Below are 20,209 nucleotides of genomic sequence, written 5' to 3'. Positions count from 1 at the left end.
ACTCCGCACGCATGCGCGCTGCCTTCATTACGCTTGAAGTTATATTTTGTTTTAAATGAAGAAACCATAATTAAATACCAAATAAGAAATAAAAATAGAATATTACTAGGGAGCCAGGGCATTCGCTGCTGCAGAGGGTGAATATTGTGTTGATATTGCATTTGTTTACTAGTCTGGAGTCTCTAATCGAGCGCGTTCACACAAGGAGAGACAGGCGCGCGCTTTTGCTCGTGCCCGCTGCTGTATTATTTTCATCTTTGTTTTCTGGTTGGGTTCGGGCGGTTTCGGTCCTGCAGCTTCTGCTTTGCTCGGACGGTAAGGAGCACAAAATTCGGCACGATCGCGTCGCCGGATGTGGAAGTTGATGAGTTTACGGGTATTAATATTTCCTCTTCCTCCGGAACACGAGTGATTTCCTGTTGATCGAGTTTAACGGGCCGCGCTTCATATTTACCGATATAATTATAATGAGATGAACCTCACTTTCACATTTAAAGAACATTATATACATATTAACTAGTGTATGCGTTTTAAAATATAGTTGATTAAGCAGATAATATGAGATATTTCAGACGCGTGTGTTTATGTTTGATGGGATTGTGCTCGAATTAATCTGTCAGATTTAACGAATAATAAAAAATATGTATATACATTATTAAAATTAATACTATGCAATGTAACGTTTAAAATCTTTATTAATCACTGCCGATAAGTCTTGTGTAGTAGCCATAGTTTAACAGTGGTATTTGTATTAAGACAACAGTATCTGTTGGTACAATCATCCATGAGTCCTTATTACTGTTGTTAGATCAATCTAAATCTGCTTTCTTCCTAATAAAATATGGTATTTATTTTGAGGCTGAATCAAGCTTCTTATACACCTTTAGTAGCTACAGCTGCTATTGGTTTAATAAAATCTAAATTGATGTCCTCACTGGTCCAATATAAGATTTAGCACAAATCTGTAACATTTCCTCCAAAATACAGCAAGTACAACACATGAACAGTATGATTTGGTGATTGTCATTTTACTGACATTATGCAAGTTGTGCATCTATTAGAATCAAAAAGTGCCTCAGAAAATACATAAAGTGTTTTGTGTAGCTCAATATTTGTTTGACAGCCAGTTAAGTCTTATAAAGGTTCAGTGTGTAAGTAATGAATCCTGTTGCATTATGTCTTTGATATATGAAATATATATATATATATATATATTCACACACTGGCTGCCAAAAGTTTGGAATAATGTACATATTGTGGAAGGAAATTGGTACTTTAATTCACCAAAGTGGCATTCAGTTGATCACAAAGTATAGTCAGGACATTACTGAAGTAAAATCAGCACCATCACTATTTGAAAAAGTTATTTTTGATCAAATCTAGACAGGCCCCATTTCCAGCAGCCATCACTCCAACACCTTATCCTTGAGTAATCGTGCTAAATTGCTAATTTGGTACTAGAAAATCACTTGCCATTATATCAAACACAGTTGAAAGCTATTTGGTTTGTTAAATGAAGCTTAACATTGTATTTGTGTTTGTTTTTGAGTTGCCACAGTATGCAATAGACTAGCATGTCTTAAGGTCAATATTACGTCAAAAATGGCAAAAAAGAGACAGTTTTCTCTAGAAACTCATCAGTCAATCATTCTTTTAAGGAATGAAGGCTATACAACACTTGAAATTGCCCCAAAAACTGAAGATTTCATACAAAGGTGTACACTACAGTCTTCAAAGTCAAGTCAAGGTTTATTTCTAGAGCACATTTAAAAGCAACAGAGTTGCACCAAACTTTTTTGTGGTACAGCAAAATATAAAAAAAACAAGAGCAAATACGCAAGCGACAACATGCGGCATACATAATATACAGCACAATGAACAGAATACAGTCTGTGTAAGTAAACCATAAAACGCTTAAGCTAAGAATTATCAAAAGATAGAGAATACAGATAAGATTTAAGAACAGATATTAAACTAGCTAGTGAAGGAGCAGACCTCACATGAAAGGGCAGGCTGTTCCAAAGTTTGGAAGCTGCAGCAGAGAAGGCTCGACCACTCTTAGTTTTGCAGTGACAACGAGGGACAGATAAGACCCAAGTCAAGTCAAGAGAAGTTGATTACACAATCAAAGTGCTCTTTGAGGAGAGTAAGGAATCAAAAGGTCACTGATGTAATTCGGTGCAACACCAGATAAAGCCTTGTACACATAGACAGCAGTTTTAAAATCAATTCTATAATTCTATAAAATGGCTCTAACAAGGATATATAGAGATGTGGAAGGCCAGATATACAACTAAACAAGAGGATAAGTACATCAGAGTCTCTAGTGTGAGAAATAGATGCCTCACATGTCCTCAGCTGACAGCTTCATTGAATTCTACCCGCTCAACACCAGTTTCATGAACAACAGTAAAAAGAAGACTCAGGGGTTCAGGCCTTATGGGAAGAATTGCAAAGAAAAAGCCACTTTTGAAACAGAAATTCAAAAAGAATAGTTTAAATGGGCAAAGAAACAGATATTGGACAACATATAATTGGAAAAGAGTGTTATGGATCTTAACCCCATTGAGCTTTTGTGTATCATCTAGACTGTAAGGTGCATGAGAAGTGCCCGACAAGACTGCCACCTCTATGGCAAGTGCTACAGGAAGTGTGGGGTGAAATGTCACCTGAGTATCTGGACAAACTGACAGCTAGAATATCAAGGATCTGCAAAGCTGTCATTGCTGCACATGGAGGATTTTTTTTATGAGAAATCTTTGAAGTAGTTTAAGAATTGATACTTTTAATTTGGTGGATAAAAGTACCAATTTATTCCCATAAGAGAAAAATCTGTAAATTTTTCCAAAATTTGACTGCCAGTTTATATATATATATATATATACACTCACCTAAAGGATTACTAGGAACACCTGTTCAATTTCTCATTAATGCAATTATCTAATCAACCAATCACATGGCAGTTGCTTCAATGCATTTAGGGGTGTGGTCCTGGTCAAGACAATCTCCTGAACTCCAAACTGAATGTCAGAATGGGAAAGAAAGGTGATTTAAGCAATTTTGAGCGTGGCATGGTTGTTGGTGCCAGACGGGCCGGTCTGAGTATTTCACAATCTGCTCAGTTACTGGGATTTTCACGCACAACCATTTCTAGGCTTTACAAAGAATGGTGTGAAAAGGGAAAAACATCCAGTATGCGGCAGTCCTGTGGGCGAAAATGCCTTGTTGATGCTAGAGGTCAGAGGAGAATGGGCAGACTGATTCAAGCTGATAGAAGAGCAACTTTGCCTGAAATAACCACTCTTTACAACCGAGGTATGCAGCAAAGCATTTGTGAAGCCACAACATGCACAACCTTGAGGCGGATGGGCTACAACAGCAGAAGACCCCACCGGGTACCACTCATCTCCACTACAAATAGGAAAAAGAGGCTACAATTTGCAAGAGCTCACCAAAATTGGACAGTTTAAGACCGGAAAAATGTTGCCTGGTCTGATGAGTCTCGATTTCTGTTGAGACATTCAGATGGTAGAGTCAGAATTTGGCGTAAACAGAATGAGAACATGGATCCATCATGCCTTTTTACCACTGTGCAGGCTGGTGGTGGTGGTGTAATGGTGTGGGGGATGTTTTCTTGGCACACTTTAGGCCCCTTAGTGCCAATTGGGCATCGTTTAAATGCCACAGCCTACCTGAGCATTGTTTCTGAACATGTCCATCCCTTTATGGCCACCATGTACCCATCCTCTGATGGCTACTTCCAGCAGGATAATGCACCATGTCACAAAGCTCGAATCATTTCAAATTGGTTTCTTGAACATGACAATGAGTTCACTGTACTAAAATGGACCCCACAGTCACCAGATCTCAACCCAATAGAGCATCTTTGGGATGTGGTGGAACGGGAGCTTCGTGCCCTGGATGTGCATCCCACAAATCTCCATCAACTGCAAGATGCTATCCTATCAATATGGGCCAACATTTCTAAAGAATGCTTTCAACCTTGTTGAATCAATGCAATGTAGAATTAAGGCAGTTCTGAAAGCGAAAGGGGGTCAAACACAGTATTAGTATGGTGTTCCTAATAATCCTTTAGGTGAGTGTATATATATATATATTTTTTTTTTTTTTTTTTATCATTATTTTTTTTTTTTGGGTCTAACATTTTTTGAAAATTTGACTCTATCGGGGCATTTTGTAGATCCATTTTTAATAGATACAGTTGAAGACAAAATTATTAGCCCCCTACGAAATTTAAATTCTTTTTCAAATATTTCCCAAGTGATGTTTAACAGAGCAAGGGTATTTTAACACCGTATTTCTTATTATATTTTTCCTCTGGAGAAAGCCTTATTTATTTCAATTTGCCTGGAATAAAATAATGATTTAAAAAAAAAACTGCTGAGGTCAATATTATTAGCCCCCTTAAGAAATGATCTGTTTGATTGGCTACGGAACCAACCACTGTTATCCAACGACTTGCCTAATTAACCTAATTAATCCCCCAAGCCTATAAATTGCACTTCGAACTGTATGTTGCAAAACAACTAGTGAAGTAATATAAACCTTTCATCATGGCAAAGACATGTTGTTTAGACTTGAGAAAAATAATTGTTAATGCTCACAAAGCAGGAGAAGGATATACACGTTTATCAAAGTGTTTTCAGGTGTCAAGATCTGCCGTGAGAAGTATTATAAAGAAGTTTGAAGAGACCCACACAATGGAGAACAAGACTGACAGAGGCAGGAAGTGAAAGATTTCAAAAACCTTGGAAAGAAAACTGGTGAGAAAGGTTTCTAAAAGACCCAAGAACAACTGCCAAGACACTAGTGAATGATTTAGTCAAGTCTGGGATTGATGTCTCAATGAAGACAGTCACTAGAGTCCTGCACAAGAATGGACTGCGAGGTTGCAGACCAAGAAAAACTCCACTTCTGAAGAAGAGACACCTCCAAGCTAGACTGAAGTTTTTTATCTAAAGACCCGAGTATGTAAGAAACTTTGGTGAAATGGCCATGCATTTAAGAGTTATAGGAGCCTCAAATATCCTATTTATGTACTCTAGGAACCTCAAAATATGTTTCAAAAGCCTTTATCTTATAATGGGGTTTGTAAAGGAACTGCTAACGGTTAAGAAATATTTAGAGGTCTTGCAGGAACTAGGAGTAAGTTTCTCTGAAAGGAAAACTGAAAGCATGCCTGGAGAATCTCCCGGGTCTACTGGTGTGGCAGCTGAGGAACCCTAAATAATGCCTCAAGTATCTTTTCATTTTTACAGTGATTAAAGACTAGGGGTGCACAGTTTGGATTTGTGGAGGGTGAAGAAGCTTTGAGTAACAGCATCAGATGGATTTTGGATTGAAATATGGTCATCTACTCCGTGATTATTTCACACATTCATGAGCTTGTGATGGTATGGTTGTGCTGACACTTGTTATGATATTACACATGAATGTGGTGGATAAATGGAGTGTGATGTTGTAGATGTCTCTGGTGGATTTGGGAAAGAAGCTTCTAGAAGCAGCTCGTGCTGGTCAGGACGATGAGGTTCGGATACTGATGGCCAATGGAGCTCCATTCACTACTGACTGGGTGAGTCTGTAGATTTAAAATAAATGATAAACTTCAAAAGGGAACACTGTGTGTTCAAGGCAACACTGTATTCATATTCATCAAATGTTCTGGTTAGAGCTTGTTCATGACAATGGCACCCATCCTAACCTAAACTAAAACGTTTACACTATTCTACTGCTGCCATGCAAACTGTTATTTTCTACTGCAAATGCAAATCTAGTTGTATTATGAAGTTCTGTGTTAAAGCGTATCTCTCTGTCACTCATGTTAGCTGGGCACGTCTCCGCTGCATCTGTCTGCTCAGTTTGGACATTACTCGACCACAGAGGTTCTGCTGCGTGCTGGAGTGAGCCGCGATGCCCGCACCAAAGTGGACCGGACGCCTCTGCACATGGCCGCGTCTGAGGGTCACACACTCATAGTGGAGCTCCTGCTGAAGGTGACATCACGTGGACGATGCGAGAGTTAAGCAGCTAGAGTGCATTATGAGGCTGATGTGATCTTTGATGCATTTGCCTGTAATTTGCTGCTTTTAAGTGCGGCTTTCATCATGCACTGTGGTAACAATGACTGTATTCATGTCTGTTTGATTCAGCACGGTGCTGACGTGAACGCTAAAGACATGCTGAAGATGACAGCATTGCACTGGGCTGTACAGCACAGCCACCGAGACGTGTTGGAGCTTCTTCTGCAGTTTGGAGCCGATGTCCATGCGCAGAGTAAATTCTGCAAAAATGCACTGGACATCGCCCTCGACAACAGCTCTCATGAGCTTGCTGAAATCCTGCAGGTATCTTCAGCAGGCAAACATGTTTATGGATGTTAGGTAGAATACTTTCATTACAATTCCACTTAATGAATTCTACATCACATTCTGTGACCCAAATAAAATAAAATCTTTACAGATGAATTGTGTGGAAGTCTCATACTAAGTTTTTATGAATATTTTTTTGATTCAATAAGTGTATTGTGCATGACTCGTGTGTTCAGGTAGCAATGCAGAATCAGATCAACACAAACCCAGAGAATCCAGATACACTGACTATTCACACAACTACACCACAGTTCATCATCGGCCCAGGAGGAGTGGTGAACCTCGCTGGACTCGTTTCACCGGGAAACGGCAGCAAATCTACAGGTGACACAATAACTAAAACATAAGGACTGAATGTCTGGAACGGCGGCTGTGTGTACGAATGAGTTCAGTTAAAACCTCAGTGAAAGGGGTCTTTGTGCAGGTGCACACTTGACATGATTGTGTGTTTGCCCTCTGCATGATGAACAAAAATTGCTGTGTGATTATTTGCTCCGAGCATCTCAGATCATCAAAGCTTTGCATCACCTGCATCCACCATCACTTTATTACAATGAAATGAGCCTGATGTAACTGCTGCACTGTGGAAAATGTCATTCTTGTTTAGAACATGTACAATTTTTCTCTTGTTTTCCAGAAAAAAGATCTCAAAAATAATTAAATTGTATAAATTGACTTTGGATGCACAATGACTTAAGGTAATAAATCTTGTTATCAAAGGTTTAAACACGAAATAAATTAATTTGCCAATTGGGTAAAGAAAAATAAACATAATTCAAAATGAAAAGAAGTTTATATTTACTACCCCATTTTCAAAAGTAATAAATTACTAATTTAGTTTGATCTCTGACAGCAAGACCAACAAATTATCTTTTCGTTTTTGCAGTTTAGATATTTTTACTGGGAAAAAATGAGACAAAAATACTGATTAAGATTCATGAATGCATTATTTGCGTTGATAAATTTGGAAATGTTTTTATTTGAGTTGAAGTTGCATTAATGTCTACAGAGATGTGATTTCAGGATATAATGTTTGCCAGATGTTAATCTCATGTTCTTTCTTTAAGTCGTGGCAGCAGAGGAGGTGATAACGGCGGATACGGTCGATGGAGCCATTCAACAAGTTGTGAGCTCTGGAGGTCAGCAGGTCATCACCATCGTAACCGACGGTATTCAACTGGGGAACCTGCAGACTGGCACAGGTATCAGCCAGCCCATAATAGTCACCATGCCTGATGGGCAGCAGGGTAAGTTTAAAGTGCTGCATTAATTCACATACTCGTACTAAAAGTGTAACATTGCTGGTGATGGGAGAAGTACACACTTTTGGTTAAATATGCGAGCAGGACACACCACCACTATGTCGTAAAATCAACACTTGATTGCACGGTTGCATACTGTTTGCTTTTGCATGCAAGTAATAACATGCTAAATGCGTTAAATTAAAATTCTTTAACGTCGTTACTGAAAATAAAAAAAATAACCACCACAAACGGCGCTCTTCAGTTGCATAAGGGGTTATGGGCAATATTAACTCAAAAAGCATGAACGGATGCATACTTGAAAAATCCAAAATAGCATGCCAACCAGGTGTGCTATTTTCAACGTACTGTGATTTGCGATGCACTAATTCTAATCTTGCTCTGTGTTTATAAAGGAATAGTGTGAATTGAGATGCAGTGCAGTTCTTGCTGAGCGCATTTGTCTTCCCGTAGTATTAACGGTGTCAGACACGGAGGTTGCTGAGGAAACGGTGATCAGTGAGGAGCCATCCATTAAACGGCCACGTGTGAAGGAGGAAGACGACAGTGAAATGACAGAAATACAAGACATGCAGATCCACCAAAACATCTCACTGCAGGACATGCAGGTACTGCGACGTGTGAACAAACCCCCACAACAATGTAATGTTTCTATGGCTGTAAAAATTCATCCATATAAATCAATAATGAAAGTAGTTGACGACAAATGAAGTTCCAATCATCAGTTCAGGGCTGGACTGGTAATCTGGCATACTGGGCATTTTCCCGGTGGGCCGACACACTTTGGGGCCGATCAGGGGCGGACTGGCCATCGGGAGAACCGAGCAGTCCAGTGGGTCAGCAGCGAAACGGACCGAATGGGCCGCGATAAGCTAAAATGAGCTGCCGCGTTATGCAAAACGGACCACAAAAAAAAAACTTCATAATGCCTACCAGTTATTATTCAAAATTGTATTTCTATTTCTTACATTTATGCATTTGGCAGACACTTTTATCCAAAGCGACTTACAGAGCACTTATTACAGGGACAATCCCCCCAGAGCAACCTGGAGTTAACCTGCCTTGCTCAAGGACACAATGGTGGTGGCTGTGGGGATTGAACCGGCAACCTTCTGATTACCAGTTATGTGCTTTAGCCCACTACAACACCACTAATTTAGTCTGGGCTTGAGCCCCACCGTTATGGACAGCACGCCAAATCTGTTGACCATAATGCACTACGGGACTTCATCATTTATTAGTTTGGCAAATGGTAGAATAATATGTCTTTTGATAAATTGTAGGAATTCAAATGTGGCTTTTTTTTTTTATTAATCCAATAAAAAAAATAAAAAAAACAATAATCACCAGGTTGATTTATTATTAAAAGAAATTAGGTTGCAGCACTAAGTTTCTGATATGCTCTTCTAAATATCCATAATTTGTACCACAATGTGATTTATTTGCATTGCTGGTCTTTGTTCAATGCTTTGGCTTCATTTGGAACTGTTTTCAGTGGCAAAGCATGAATAAACAAAATATCTGGAAATATTGTGTTTAAAATGTAAATAATCTGATGTTAAATTATTTATGGAAGTTCTGTATATAAAAGTGAAATACAACCTGTGTGTGTGTCTAACTAACAGGAAAAAGTGTCTCTTCTGAAGCAGCTGGAGGAGGCGAATCGTGAAGCTCAGAGATACAGACAGCAGTTCCTGAAGAAAGAGCAGGAAGCAGAAGCTTATAGACAGAAACTTGAGGCCATCACACGACAGAACGCAAAGAAAACCGTGTGAAAAACAAAACACACACACACTGTTAAAGCTGTATTATTGAGGATCCCTCAAAGATGCAATGGTTTTCATATTCAGATAATAATATTTACAAACAAACCTGTTGACATCAGGACACTAAAAAGTCATTACCCTTACCTAATTGAATTTGAGAGTTTTTACAAGCAATTTAATTCAGATTAATTCAACCAACATAATTATTATGAATCAGACGAGGAGTGAGGATCTAAATGCAGTTCTTTTAAACGAAGGAACAAATGGTGAACAGGACAACTAAAAATAAAACAACACAGGGAACAAACAAAACATCCACGAGGGGGAAAACAAATTATAAACATGAAAAACATCCAGAGAGGGCAAGGCCAGGAACACAATCAAGGACAACCATAACAATCAACCACCGACAACAAATGAACAAACAACAGTGCTTAAATACACAGGGATGAATGATTAAATTACACACAGGTGAGAACAATAACACTGGCAGTGATGAGGGCAGGGGATTATGGGAAGTGTAGTTTGGGACAGGTGACAGGGGAGAAACACTGAGCAGACAACAGGGGATCGTGAAAATAATCAAGTGGGATTATGTCAAATCAATGTACGGTAGTAGTTTTAACTAAACTTTATTAGGTTCATCAAATTTAAATGACTCTTGCTTAATTTCATTACAAGTGTAAGGGACAGTGAAACTGCTGCACTGTCAATTTGACATGGAAAAAAATGTCCATCCTCAAATTAAGCACATGCACCATTCTTCACCACAATGGTAACCCTCAAAACTCAAGCGTAACAGACACTCTTTTTAAATGCCAATAGAACAGAACAATAAACATGAACAAGTTTCCTCCAATTCTAATCTTGCTCAAAAATGCATAAAATAATACTTCATTTCAACATTTATTCACCCCATCCAGTCTTCATCTAGTCCAAACTCAAATGGATTAAGTCAACTTCAATTTGACAAATTTAATTGGATAGAGCGCAGTGAAATAATATTGTGAACAAATGTTCAAGAATTTTAATTAAGTAAACTGAACCTGCAAAAATCTTTTTTTTGTTGTCAAGTGAATTGAATGTTACTTCACAAGACTGAAAATGATTACATGAGCATTAATCACTTTTGTTTGCCTCTGTTCACACCAGCGAATAGCTCGTGTGCTCCAGACATGTCGAGCTGTGGTGCTCATGTGGGCGACAGATTTGCTTGCCCATATCCCATTACTCAATCCCCCGATGGTTTCTCAATTAAGTGGGAAAAAAATACAAACACACAGGAAATATGACTGACCTGCAGATGAATTGGGGAAATCAATGATTTTAAATTGTGCAATTTATTATTATTTTCATATAATACCTTTTTTATATATTATATTTATCCCCCCAAAAGAAGTTTAGCGTAATTTGTTCAGATAGTTTCTGCAGAAACTGTGGTTTCCATCATTGATAATGGATTTTACAGCCCATTATTCTAGATTATCTAATGTCTGTCATTTGCTTGTTTACGGTTTTCTCATGATCGTGATTCGTGATAAAATTTGCCGTTTTCTGGATTGCTGTCAAAAAATCTTATTTTTAAAAGACCAGATTGTTGGGATCATTAAGGATGAATGCTCATTCTCACTGCAGAAATATACTTTTTTAAACATGTATTCATAACATCTAGCAGCTTGATTTTACATGTAAAACTATTATGCTAAAATACTGTTGTCATCTAAAACTCTGAATTGAGCATTTAAATGCACAGAAAATAGTTTTGCATTCATGAAGCTGTGATGAAAGAATTCCAGCATTGCCAGGGTCTTTATTTTCTTAATATTCTGTAGATATTAATAAAAAAAAAATTGGGAAATATCTTAGTCGATTGTTCATTTGAATCCAGGTGATTAAATCTTTTCTCATGCTGTATTTTTCACTTTTTGATCGATTGAGTACCGAGAAATTCATGATTCTGCTCTCATGGTCTGGTTACATTCCTCAAACAATCCAGAATTCAGTATTTGCACCAGTCAAAAGGTTCTGCAGAACACAGAACATATTAAAATGACTTGAGTGTCCAGCAGCTTTTTTGCGTCAGTGGGCAGCACTCAGTGAATATCATCTATAAAAACCCTCTGAAGAGAAACCAGCACACACAAATGCACTGATCTTCCCTTCAAAGCTCAGAACTGCAGTGAGACATAGACGATGCAGGCGGAGGAGTACACACAGAGAGGTAACTGCAACATACTCACATACTTCTCATCTCACAAAGTGTATGTTTTAGGTGCTGCAAGTAACAGGTCACCATTTCTTTTCTAGTTTTTCACGATTTTTAACCATGTTTTAGCTTGGTTGCAGTTCACTTCAGTAGTCCTATAGTCTTTCAATTAATATGAGCTCATAAACATGGCATGTATAATGATTATACAAGAATTAGACAAATAGTTTTAGTTGAATAGCATGTCTCAATGCAGGACACCGACTGACATGTTACATCTATATATTTACAAGAAAAACTGATTTAGTTAAAATAACTTTTGTTTTTAAGAGCTGTAGATAAATGACACTTGAAACACTCTGAAAATATTTGTGACGTAACAAATGTAAAGCATATTATTTTATTGCTTTAAAGTTGCTATTAGTTGGTCTTATTAAATTGATTTTATTGTTGTTTACTTTGATTTTGTGTTCATCGTTTCAGTCTTTGACATTCCACGTTCATCATATGTTGTTGTTTTATAACCTTTATTTCATATTTTATTTGCAGTGTTCTATTTTTAGCAGTGTGATTTGTAGTAAACTTATCTCTGTGTTTGTAAGTCTGTCAGAAAGAAAACAGATTGTCTGTGTTGTGTTCAGATTGAGTCAGAACTCTTGGGGGTCCCCATACACCAACGCTAAAAATTCAGTGTATGGGGGGGACAGACAATGGAAAATGTTAAAATGTCATCGCAATCATTAATAAATATCCTAATATTCTAATTTTGATTCAACATTTGAAGACCCCAAATGGTCTTATGGGGGGTCCTTTAACTCTTTAACACCCATTTGAACACTGGTTGGTGTGTGCGGTGATGACTTGATCAGGGACTGAAAACGGTTCAATGAAAACAAAAACGAATGGAATTTTTAGCAGAACGTAACTGAAAACCAGAACAAAGTGATTTTCAATTGTTCCGGAGTGAACTGGTTATAACCGGTTTGTTACAATAATTTTTTTATGAAACTAAAGGTCAAAGGGTTAATCACAGTACATTTTTTAAACTACACATCATGTCACCCAAAAACATTTTTATGTGCTTTGATCCTGAAGAAACTGCTGCATCACACATTTCTTTGCCTAATAGCTGCTGTGGATGTCGCATTCTCTGAATGAAGACCTTTTAACAACTATGTATAATTACTACATGTATACATGCACGGCTAATCCAGATACAATCAAAACATTATTAGAGGTTAAAAAAAAAAGTATGTTTCTCCAAGTCTTCACTAAATCATTGTTAGATGTGATGCATTAATACATATTTAATACTGCTGGGTTTTAAATCAGAATCAGATCTGTAAATAAAATGATACATAATTAACTGCTTGTTATGATTTCTATGCTGATAAATACACCACACACGGGGAAAAATAGCTTATTTTGGGCTTGTTTTCAAGACCATGTTGCTTGTCTCTCTTGCGAGATCTGGCAACAATGCAATTGATCTTTCTCCCATATTTTAGGGCACAGAGTACTGCCATTTTTTTAAAAGAACATTATTAACCGTTCTTTCATTTTGGTTCTAACCGGTTACCATTTGGAAAGGAGGCTGCGGAACTTCTGAACCTGGAACGACAAAATACTGTTTTTCTCAGAACGAAGTCCCTGGTCTTGATGTTTCTCTTTATTTTGCGTGTGTAGGGAAGGAGATGGTAGATTTTATACAGAAGTATCTCACAGAGATCCGTGAGCGGCCCGTAGTTCCAGATGTGCAGCCGGGTTACATGCGTCCTCTATTGCCCAACAGCGCCCCCTATGAGCCAGAGGACTGGAGCGCCATCCTGCAGGACGTGGAGAACATCATCATGCCTGGGGTCTGTCTGTCAATCGTAATACTTGTCTGTCTGAAAACCTGTTTGTCTATCCTACCTGTCTGTCTGAATACATGTCTGTTTGTCTGAAAAACTGTTAGTATGAATACATGTCTGTCTGAATACATGTCCGTTTGTCTGTCTATATACCTTGAATTCTGAATTCTGTCTTTCTTTTTGTCTACTGAATACTGTCTGATGTCATGGAAGTTTTCTAAGAATGTATTCTTTGCAGAAGTTATTATTATTTATTTCACATTAATTTCAGAGCTCTTAAATAGATTTCATTATGTTCATATCACAGAACTGATGTCATCTAACTCTTCAGTTAAACTTCTGTATTTTATTGTTAGCAAGTCATCAATGCTGTTCATATGAAGGCAAAATCAAGAAGATCAAAATCTGTCTGCCTGTATTTTGTGGTAAATGTGAGCATAAGGTAACACGTGTGTGTGTGTGTGTGTGTGTGTGTGTGTTGCAGGTGGTGCATTGGCAGAGTCCACACATGCATGCATATTTCCCTGCACTCACCTCATGGCCATCTCTGCTGGGTGACATGCTTGCAGATGCCATAAACTGCCTCGGCTTCACATGGGTATTACAAACACAAACACTCTTTCTCTGTGTGCGTGTGTGTGTACGTGTTTATGCTCCATTATAGTAAATGACTAAGTATAGTAAAAATTGAGATCACCTACATTGTGGGGCCCAGGCAGCGGTCCCCACGAGGGAAATGGCTTATTAAACATGCTAATCTATGTTTTGTTTTTTTTAAATGAAAAATACAAAAAGATTTCTGTGAGGGTTAGGGGATTGAAATGATCGTTAAATCTATATAAAATTCATTGAAGTCTGTGTGCCCCCACAATGATATAAAAAAAAAGTGTGTGTGTGTGTCTCAGGCCTCGAGTCCAGCATGCACAGAACTGGAGATGTGTGTTTTGGACTGGTTGTGTAAAGCTCTCGGGTTACCAGATCATTATTTACACCATCATCCACAGAGTAACGGAGGAGGAATACTGCAGGCAAGTACACATTACACAACACATTTACACACACCTAAGGTTGACAACTGTCCAGTGTTCGATGGGAAAACCCACAGAAAGAGAGTATTCAAAGCATGTGTAAACTGTAAATTGCTATGTAATATAAATCTGCATTGTGTTTAATGTGGATGCATGTGTGTGTTGTTGTAGAGTACAGTCAGTGAGTGTACGTTGGTCGCACTTCTCGCAGCGAGGAAAGACAGAATTCTGCAGATGAAAAGTGAATTCACACATGCCGACTCGGACGAATCTGTGTTGAACTCTAGACTCATCGTGTATGCCTCTGATCAGGTACAGAATCACCGTCCTTTACATGCTCTTTTCACTATTTAACTGTGAACTACAATAATACAAACTGAGTAATACAACTACTTGGCAAATAAATAAATGGACATGAAATTGATTTGAGTGTAAATTATGTTATTATGTGAGAATAAAGAGTGTGGAGTGATACGATAGACCTGATGAAACCAACACAGCTGTCTAGGAAATCAATTGGGACAGTCGTCAATTATGCAAACATTTGACCACAGAAGGCTAGCATTGACCAATCACAATCAAGAATTCCAGAGAGACAATTATATTTTATGACATGTAGCATATGATTTGGTCTGGTTTGTATAAGACATTTTTCTGTGTTTTTACATTCAGGCACATTCATCAGTGGAAAAGGCAGGTCTGATCTCGCTGGTGAAGATCAGATTTTTGGAGACTGATGAAGTATTTTCACTGCGTGGGGAAACTCTGCAGCGAGCCATCGATGAGGACCGCAAGAGAGGATTCATACCTGTGATGGTAAAACTCTCTCTTTCTGTTTTTTTCTCTCTGTATCTCTCTCTCGACCAGTGCAAACATCATCAAACTGTTTCTAATGAGCTGTTTAATAGTGTATTGATGTGTGACTGAAGATAACAGCAGTGTGTGTGTGTGTGTGTGTGTGTGTGTGTTCTCCAGTTGTGTGCAACACTCGGCTCTACTGGTGTGTGTTCATTTGATCGACTTGATGAACTGGGTCCAGTGTGTAAGTATGATGTGATCAATAACATTAACACTCAATGAAAGATACACAAAAAAGACTTAATACTGACCATTTCTGATTGTGTGTTTTCAGGTGCCCGGGAGGGTCTCTGGCTGCACGTTGACGCAGCATATGCTGGCTCTGCCCTTCTGTGTCCGGAGCTGCGGTATTTCCTGAATGGAATCGAGTTTGCCGATTCATTTGTCTTTAACCCGTCAAAGTGGATGATGGTTCATTTTGACTGTACGGCATTCTGGTGAGAAATACTGTAGGACTTTTATTCAAGTCTGAATGACTTTACAGAATTCAGATATATAGGGTATAAATGGGTGTATTACTGAGTGTATAGATGAATTTCAAGCTGAAGGTCATGTGATTTGATTGGGCGACAGTGAATGTGAGTGGTGTGTCTCTGTTTGATCTTCAGGGTGAAGAATAAAATGAAATTGCAGCAGACGTTCACTGTCGACCCACTTTACCTGCGACATGATAACTCAGACACCACTGACTTCATGGTACAAACACACGCATTTTACTCATTGTAATGCATTATGTTTGTTTCAGTGATGTTAATGAGGGAATAACAGGTATACAGGGGAAAGCAATATAACTAATAGGCAACAATGACTCAACATAATTAGTTTGATGTCATAAACCATATATATAACATCCCCTTATGTGGCCACGCTACAAATTAACAATAATATTTGCAGCACTGGCAGATTTCTCTGAGTCGGCGCTTTCGCTCGATGAAGTTGTGGTTTGTCATGCGCTCATTCGGCCTGAAGAACCTGCAGGCTCATATACGACACGTAAGACACTCAATTACACACACACACACTCACAAACATGGCATAAAGTAGATTTACAATTATTTAAGTTTTCAAAACCCCCAGTAATGAAAAATCACCTTAAACACTTGCATATACAGTGCATCTGGAAGTTATTCACAGCGCTTCACTTTTTCCACATTTTGTTATGTTACATCCTTATTCCAAAATGAATTAAATTCATTATTTTACTCAAAATTCTCCAAGCAATATCCCATAATGACAACGTGAAAGAAGTTTGTTTGAAATCTTTGCAAATTTATTAAAAATAAAAAAAGTCACATGTACATAAGTATTCACAGCCTTTGCCATGACACTCAAAATTGAGCTCAGGTGCATCCTGTTTACACTGATCATCCTTGATGTTTCTACAACTTGATTGGAGTCCACCTGTGGTAAATTCAGTTGATTGGACATGATTTGGAAAGGCACACACCTGTCTATATAAGGTCATAGAGTTAACAGTGCATGTCAGAGCACAAACCAAGCCATGAAGTCCAAGGAATTGTCTGTAGACCTCTGAGACAGAATTGTATCGAGGCACAGATCTGGGGACGGGTACAGAAACATTTCTGCAGCATTGAAGGACCCAATGAGCACAGTGGTCTCCATCATACGTAAATGGAAGAAGTTTGGAACCACAGGACTCTTCCCAGAGCTGGCCGCCCAGCCAAACTGAGCAAGGGCCTTAGTCAGGGAAGTGACCAAGAATCCGATGGTTACTCTGACAGAGCTCCATTGTTTCTCTGTGGAGAGAGGAGAAACTTCCAGAAGAACAACCATCTCTGCAGCACTCCACCAATCAGGCCTGTATGGTAGAATGGCCAGACACCAGCCACTCCTCAGTAAAAGGAACATGACAGCCCGTCTGGAGTTTGCCAAAAGGCACCTGAAGGACTCTGACCATGAGAAACAAAGATTGAACTCTTTGGCCTGAATGGCAAGCGTCATGTCTGGAGGAAACCAGGCACCGCTCATCACCTGGCTAATACCATCCCTACAGTGAAGCATGGTGGTGGCAGCATCATGCTGTGGGGATGTTTTTCAGCGGCAGGAACTGGGAGATTAGACAGGATCGAGGGAAAGATGAATGCAGCAATGTACAGAGACATCCTTGATGAAAACCTGCTCCAGAGCGCTCTGGACCTCAGACTGGGGCGAAGGTTCATCTTCCAACAGGACAATGACCCCAAGCACACAGCCAAGATAACAAAGGAGTGGCTACGGGACAACTCTGTGAACGTCCGTGAGTGGCCCAGCCAGAGCCCAGACTTGAACCTGATTGAACATCTCTGGAGAGATCTGAAAATGGCTGTGCACCGACGCTCCCCATCCAACCTGATGGAGCTTGAGAGGTCTTGCAAAGAAGAATGGGAGAAACTGCCCAAAAATAGGTGTGCCAAGCTTGTAGCATCATACACAAAAATACTTGAAGCTGTAATTGGTGGCAAAGGTGCTTCAACAAAGTATTGAGCAAAGGCTGTGAATACTTATGTACATGTGATTTTTTTCGTTTTTTTATTTTTAATACATTTGCAAAGATTTCAAACAAACTTTCACATTGTCATTATGGGGTATTGTTTGTAGAATTTTGAGGAAAATAATGAATTTAATAAATTTTGGAATAAGGCTGTAACATAACAAAATGTGGAAAAAGTGAAGTGCTGTGTATACTTGCACTGTAGTTATTATTTTCTTTCTGTTTTTTGTTCTTTTTCTCCCCATTTGGAATACCCAATTCCCACTACTTAGTAGGTCCTCGAGGTGGCGTTGTTACTCACCTCAATCCGGGTGGCATTCTTATCATATCTGATCACGTTGCTCATTGTGCATGACACCGCAGAGACTCACAGCATGTGGAGAATCATGCTACTCTGCGATCCACGCACAACTTACCACTCCCCCATTGAGAGGGAGAACCACTAATCGCGACCACAAGGAGGTTACCCTATGTAACTCTACCCTCCCTAGCAACCGGGTCAATTTGGTTGCTTAGGAGACCTGACTGGAGTCACTCAGCACGCCCTGGATTCAAACTCGTGACTCCAGGGGTGATAGTCAGCATCAATACTCACTGAGCTACCCAGGCCCCACTTGGATGTAATTATTAAATATTTGCCTCCTTTTGGGCGTTATTCATTAAAAAAAAAACTATGAAATTCTGAATAGTTTGTAAAATCATTCTTGCATAAATCATTGCATTAAAGGTGCAGTCAGTAATGTTTTTCCTCATTTAAAAAGTTTTACTTCTAAAGAAATTATAGTTATTTTGAAACATGACCACATGTGAGATGAACACTTCAGTCATATCAGTGACCTTATAAAAGCTGTTTTATTCTATATGGGGCAGGGGCACCTCAGGGGGGCAGCCATGTTAGAATCACATGACCAACTGAATACTACTTGCTTAATCTCAGTAACTGCCCTGTTATTGTACACATTTATTCATGGGTTCAATTAATCCTGGTTTGCTGTGCATAGTGAATTTCTACATTGAAAGAAATTCACTATGAAACTGAAAAATACTGTGTTTGAATGATGTAGCATACAGGCCGCTTGGTGTAAGCCGATATAAGCTACTTCGACTTTCACTATCGTGTTTCATGAATGAGACGTGTGCACGGCACAAAGCTAACAGTCAAAGCTAATATAGCACTTTAGTTTGCTCCTTTTTCCTATGTGTGATGATGATGATGATGATGATGATGTATTCCAGTGATGTTATTATGTATTTCCTGTGATATCAGGGTGTGGAGATGGCGAAGCTCTTTGAGTCTCTGGTCAGGGGCGATTTAAATTTCCAGATTCCAGCGCAGCGACACCTCGGTTTGGTCGTCTTTTGCTTACGAGTGAGAAAAACCTTTCAAACTGCATTAATAATCCCTGCTAAACAACCACATACATTATGTATACATTACACATTGACAACTGTATAAAACAGGTTTGATAAACCCAGTGGGGGATCAAGCTTGTATGGCGTCCTGGGCGAACCCCCACCCCGCCAACAAAATTTGTGAGGGGGACTGTGCCGCCCAGGGCCCATGTCTAAGTCCGCCACTGGATAACCCATCATAAACAAAATATTCACTTCAAATATAAAACATTGAATCTTTCCTTAAGATAAAGATGATACAAGTCCATAAACTGCTTTTTTCTCAGGCAGGAAATGGAGCGACGCAGGAGCTATTGCGAAAACTGACTAAATCAGGGCAGATGTTTCTAATTCCCGCTGCCATCGGAAACAAACTGATCATCCGCTTCACTGTGACGTCACAGTTTACAAGCGCACAGGACATACAGCGGGATTGGAGCCTCATCCAACAGGCCGCCAGAGACGTGCTGCATACGCGCTCCCTCACACGCGAGCCTAGCTTGCTGTCTGATGCTGACAGCTCTGAGGAGAATGCGCAGGAACCGGAGGAAGTACCGCTGACCATCCAATCAGAGCTCAGTAAAATGCGTCTGGAGCCGATGATAGACGAGCGTTTGGTGCGCCAGGGGCAGAGACGTGCCATACGCTCACTGAGCTGCAGCGCTGAGCTTCCGCCCACCAGGCCTGACCATGCCCACTCTCTAAAGGATGCTCCGCCCTCAGGCTCTCTGACGCAGATTCCAGAGCAGCCGATGCAGTCGCAGCAGAGAACGCAGAGGCGTCTGCTAAAATTTCACAGTGTTCCGAGTCTGTCACAGGTCTGGGCGCACTGTGGCATGCAGCAGCTGTACTACCCCTTTAAGAGAGGCTGGGTCACCAGCCGAGCAAGTTGCTTTAACTGCTTCCCTTTAGCAGAGACCAGCGTTCTGCACACTAAATAACACACACTTGCTATGTTCTAAAC

The 20,209-nt window shown here is 39.4% G+C and overlaps 2 protein-coding genes across 4 annotated transcripts; both read left to right on the top strand.

The window, feature by feature from the left end:
* Positions 1–129: 129 nt before the first annotated feature.
* gabpb1 (GA binding protein transcription factor subunit beta 1) lies at positions 130–11,268 on the top strand. 3 transcript variants are annotated; one of them, XM_052152603.1, is made up of 8 exons: positions 130–315; positions 5,486–5,593; positions 5,847–6,014; positions 6,171–6,365; positions 6,566–6,713; positions 7,457–7,636; positions 8,105–8,259; positions 9,277–11,268. In XM_052152603.1, exons 2-8 carry the CDS (start codon positions 5,486–5,488, stop codon positions 9,424–9,426), a joined length of 1,104 nt encoding a protein of 367 aa, XP_052008563.1. In that variant the 5' UTR covers positions 130–315; the 3' UTR covers positions 9,427–11,268. The 3 variants fall into 3 exon arrangements, with proteins under 3 accessions (XP_052008563.1, XP_052008562.1, XP_052008561.1); XM_052152602.1 differs by having other exon boundaries at positions 130–376; XM_052152601.1 differs by lacking the exon at positions 130–315 and adding an exon at positions 4,793–5,414.
* Positions 11,269–11,571: 303 nt separating this feature from the next.
* On the top strand, positions 11,572–20,186 carry hdc (histidine decarboxylase). Its single transcript, XM_052152311.1, has 12 exons — positions 11,572–11,638; positions 13,310–13,482; positions 13,961–14,074; positions 14,382–14,504; positions 14,676–14,816; positions 15,177–15,320; positions 15,480–15,504; positions 15,637–15,799; positions 15,971–16,058; positions 16,257–16,355; positions 19,121–19,222; positions 19,533–20,186. The coding sequence occupies exons 1-12, from the start codon at positions 11,611–11,613 to the stop codon at positions 20,184–20,186; spliced, it is 1,854 nt and encodes a 617-aa protein (XP_052008271.1). The 5' UTR covers positions 11,572–11,610.
* The last annotated feature ends 23 nt before the right edge of the window (positions 20,187–20,209 follow it).

This window comes from Xyrauchen texanus, chromosome 21 (genome assembly GCF_025860055.1).
Source record: "Xyrauchen texanus isolate HMW12.3.18 chromosome 21, RBS_HiC_50CHRs, whole genome shotgun sequence".
In the NCBI taxonomy this organism is placed as follows: Eukaryota; Metazoa; Chordata; class Actinopteri; order Cypriniformes; family Catostomidae; genus Xyrauchen; species Xyrauchen texanus.
This window is presented reverse-complemented; position numbering and strand designations above follow the sequence as displayed.

Coding starts and splice junctions, on each gene's coding strand:
- gabpb1 (XM_052152601.1), top strand. CDS start 5,367: ATGGTCATCTACTCCGTGATTATTTCACACATTCATGAGCTTGTGATG. Junction 6,366..6,565: donor AGCTTGCTGAAATCCTGCAG/GTATCTTCAGCA, acceptor TCGTGTGTTCAG/GTAGCAATGCAGAATCAGAT. Junction 8,260..9,276: donor TCTCACTGCAGGACATGCAG/GTACTGCGACGT, acceptor TCTAACTAACAG/GAAAAAGTGTCTCTTCTGAA.
- hdc (XM_052152311.1), top strand. CDS start 11,611: ATGCAGGCGGAGGAGTACACACAGAGAG. Junction 11,639..13,309: donor GGAGGAGTACACACAGAGAG/GTAACTGCAACA, acceptor TTGCGTGTGTAG/GGAAGGAGATGGTAGATTTT. Junction 15,505..15,636: donor TGCAACACTCGGCTCTACTG/GTGTGTGTTCAT, acceptor GTGTGTTTTCAG/GTGCCCGGGAGGGTCTCTGG.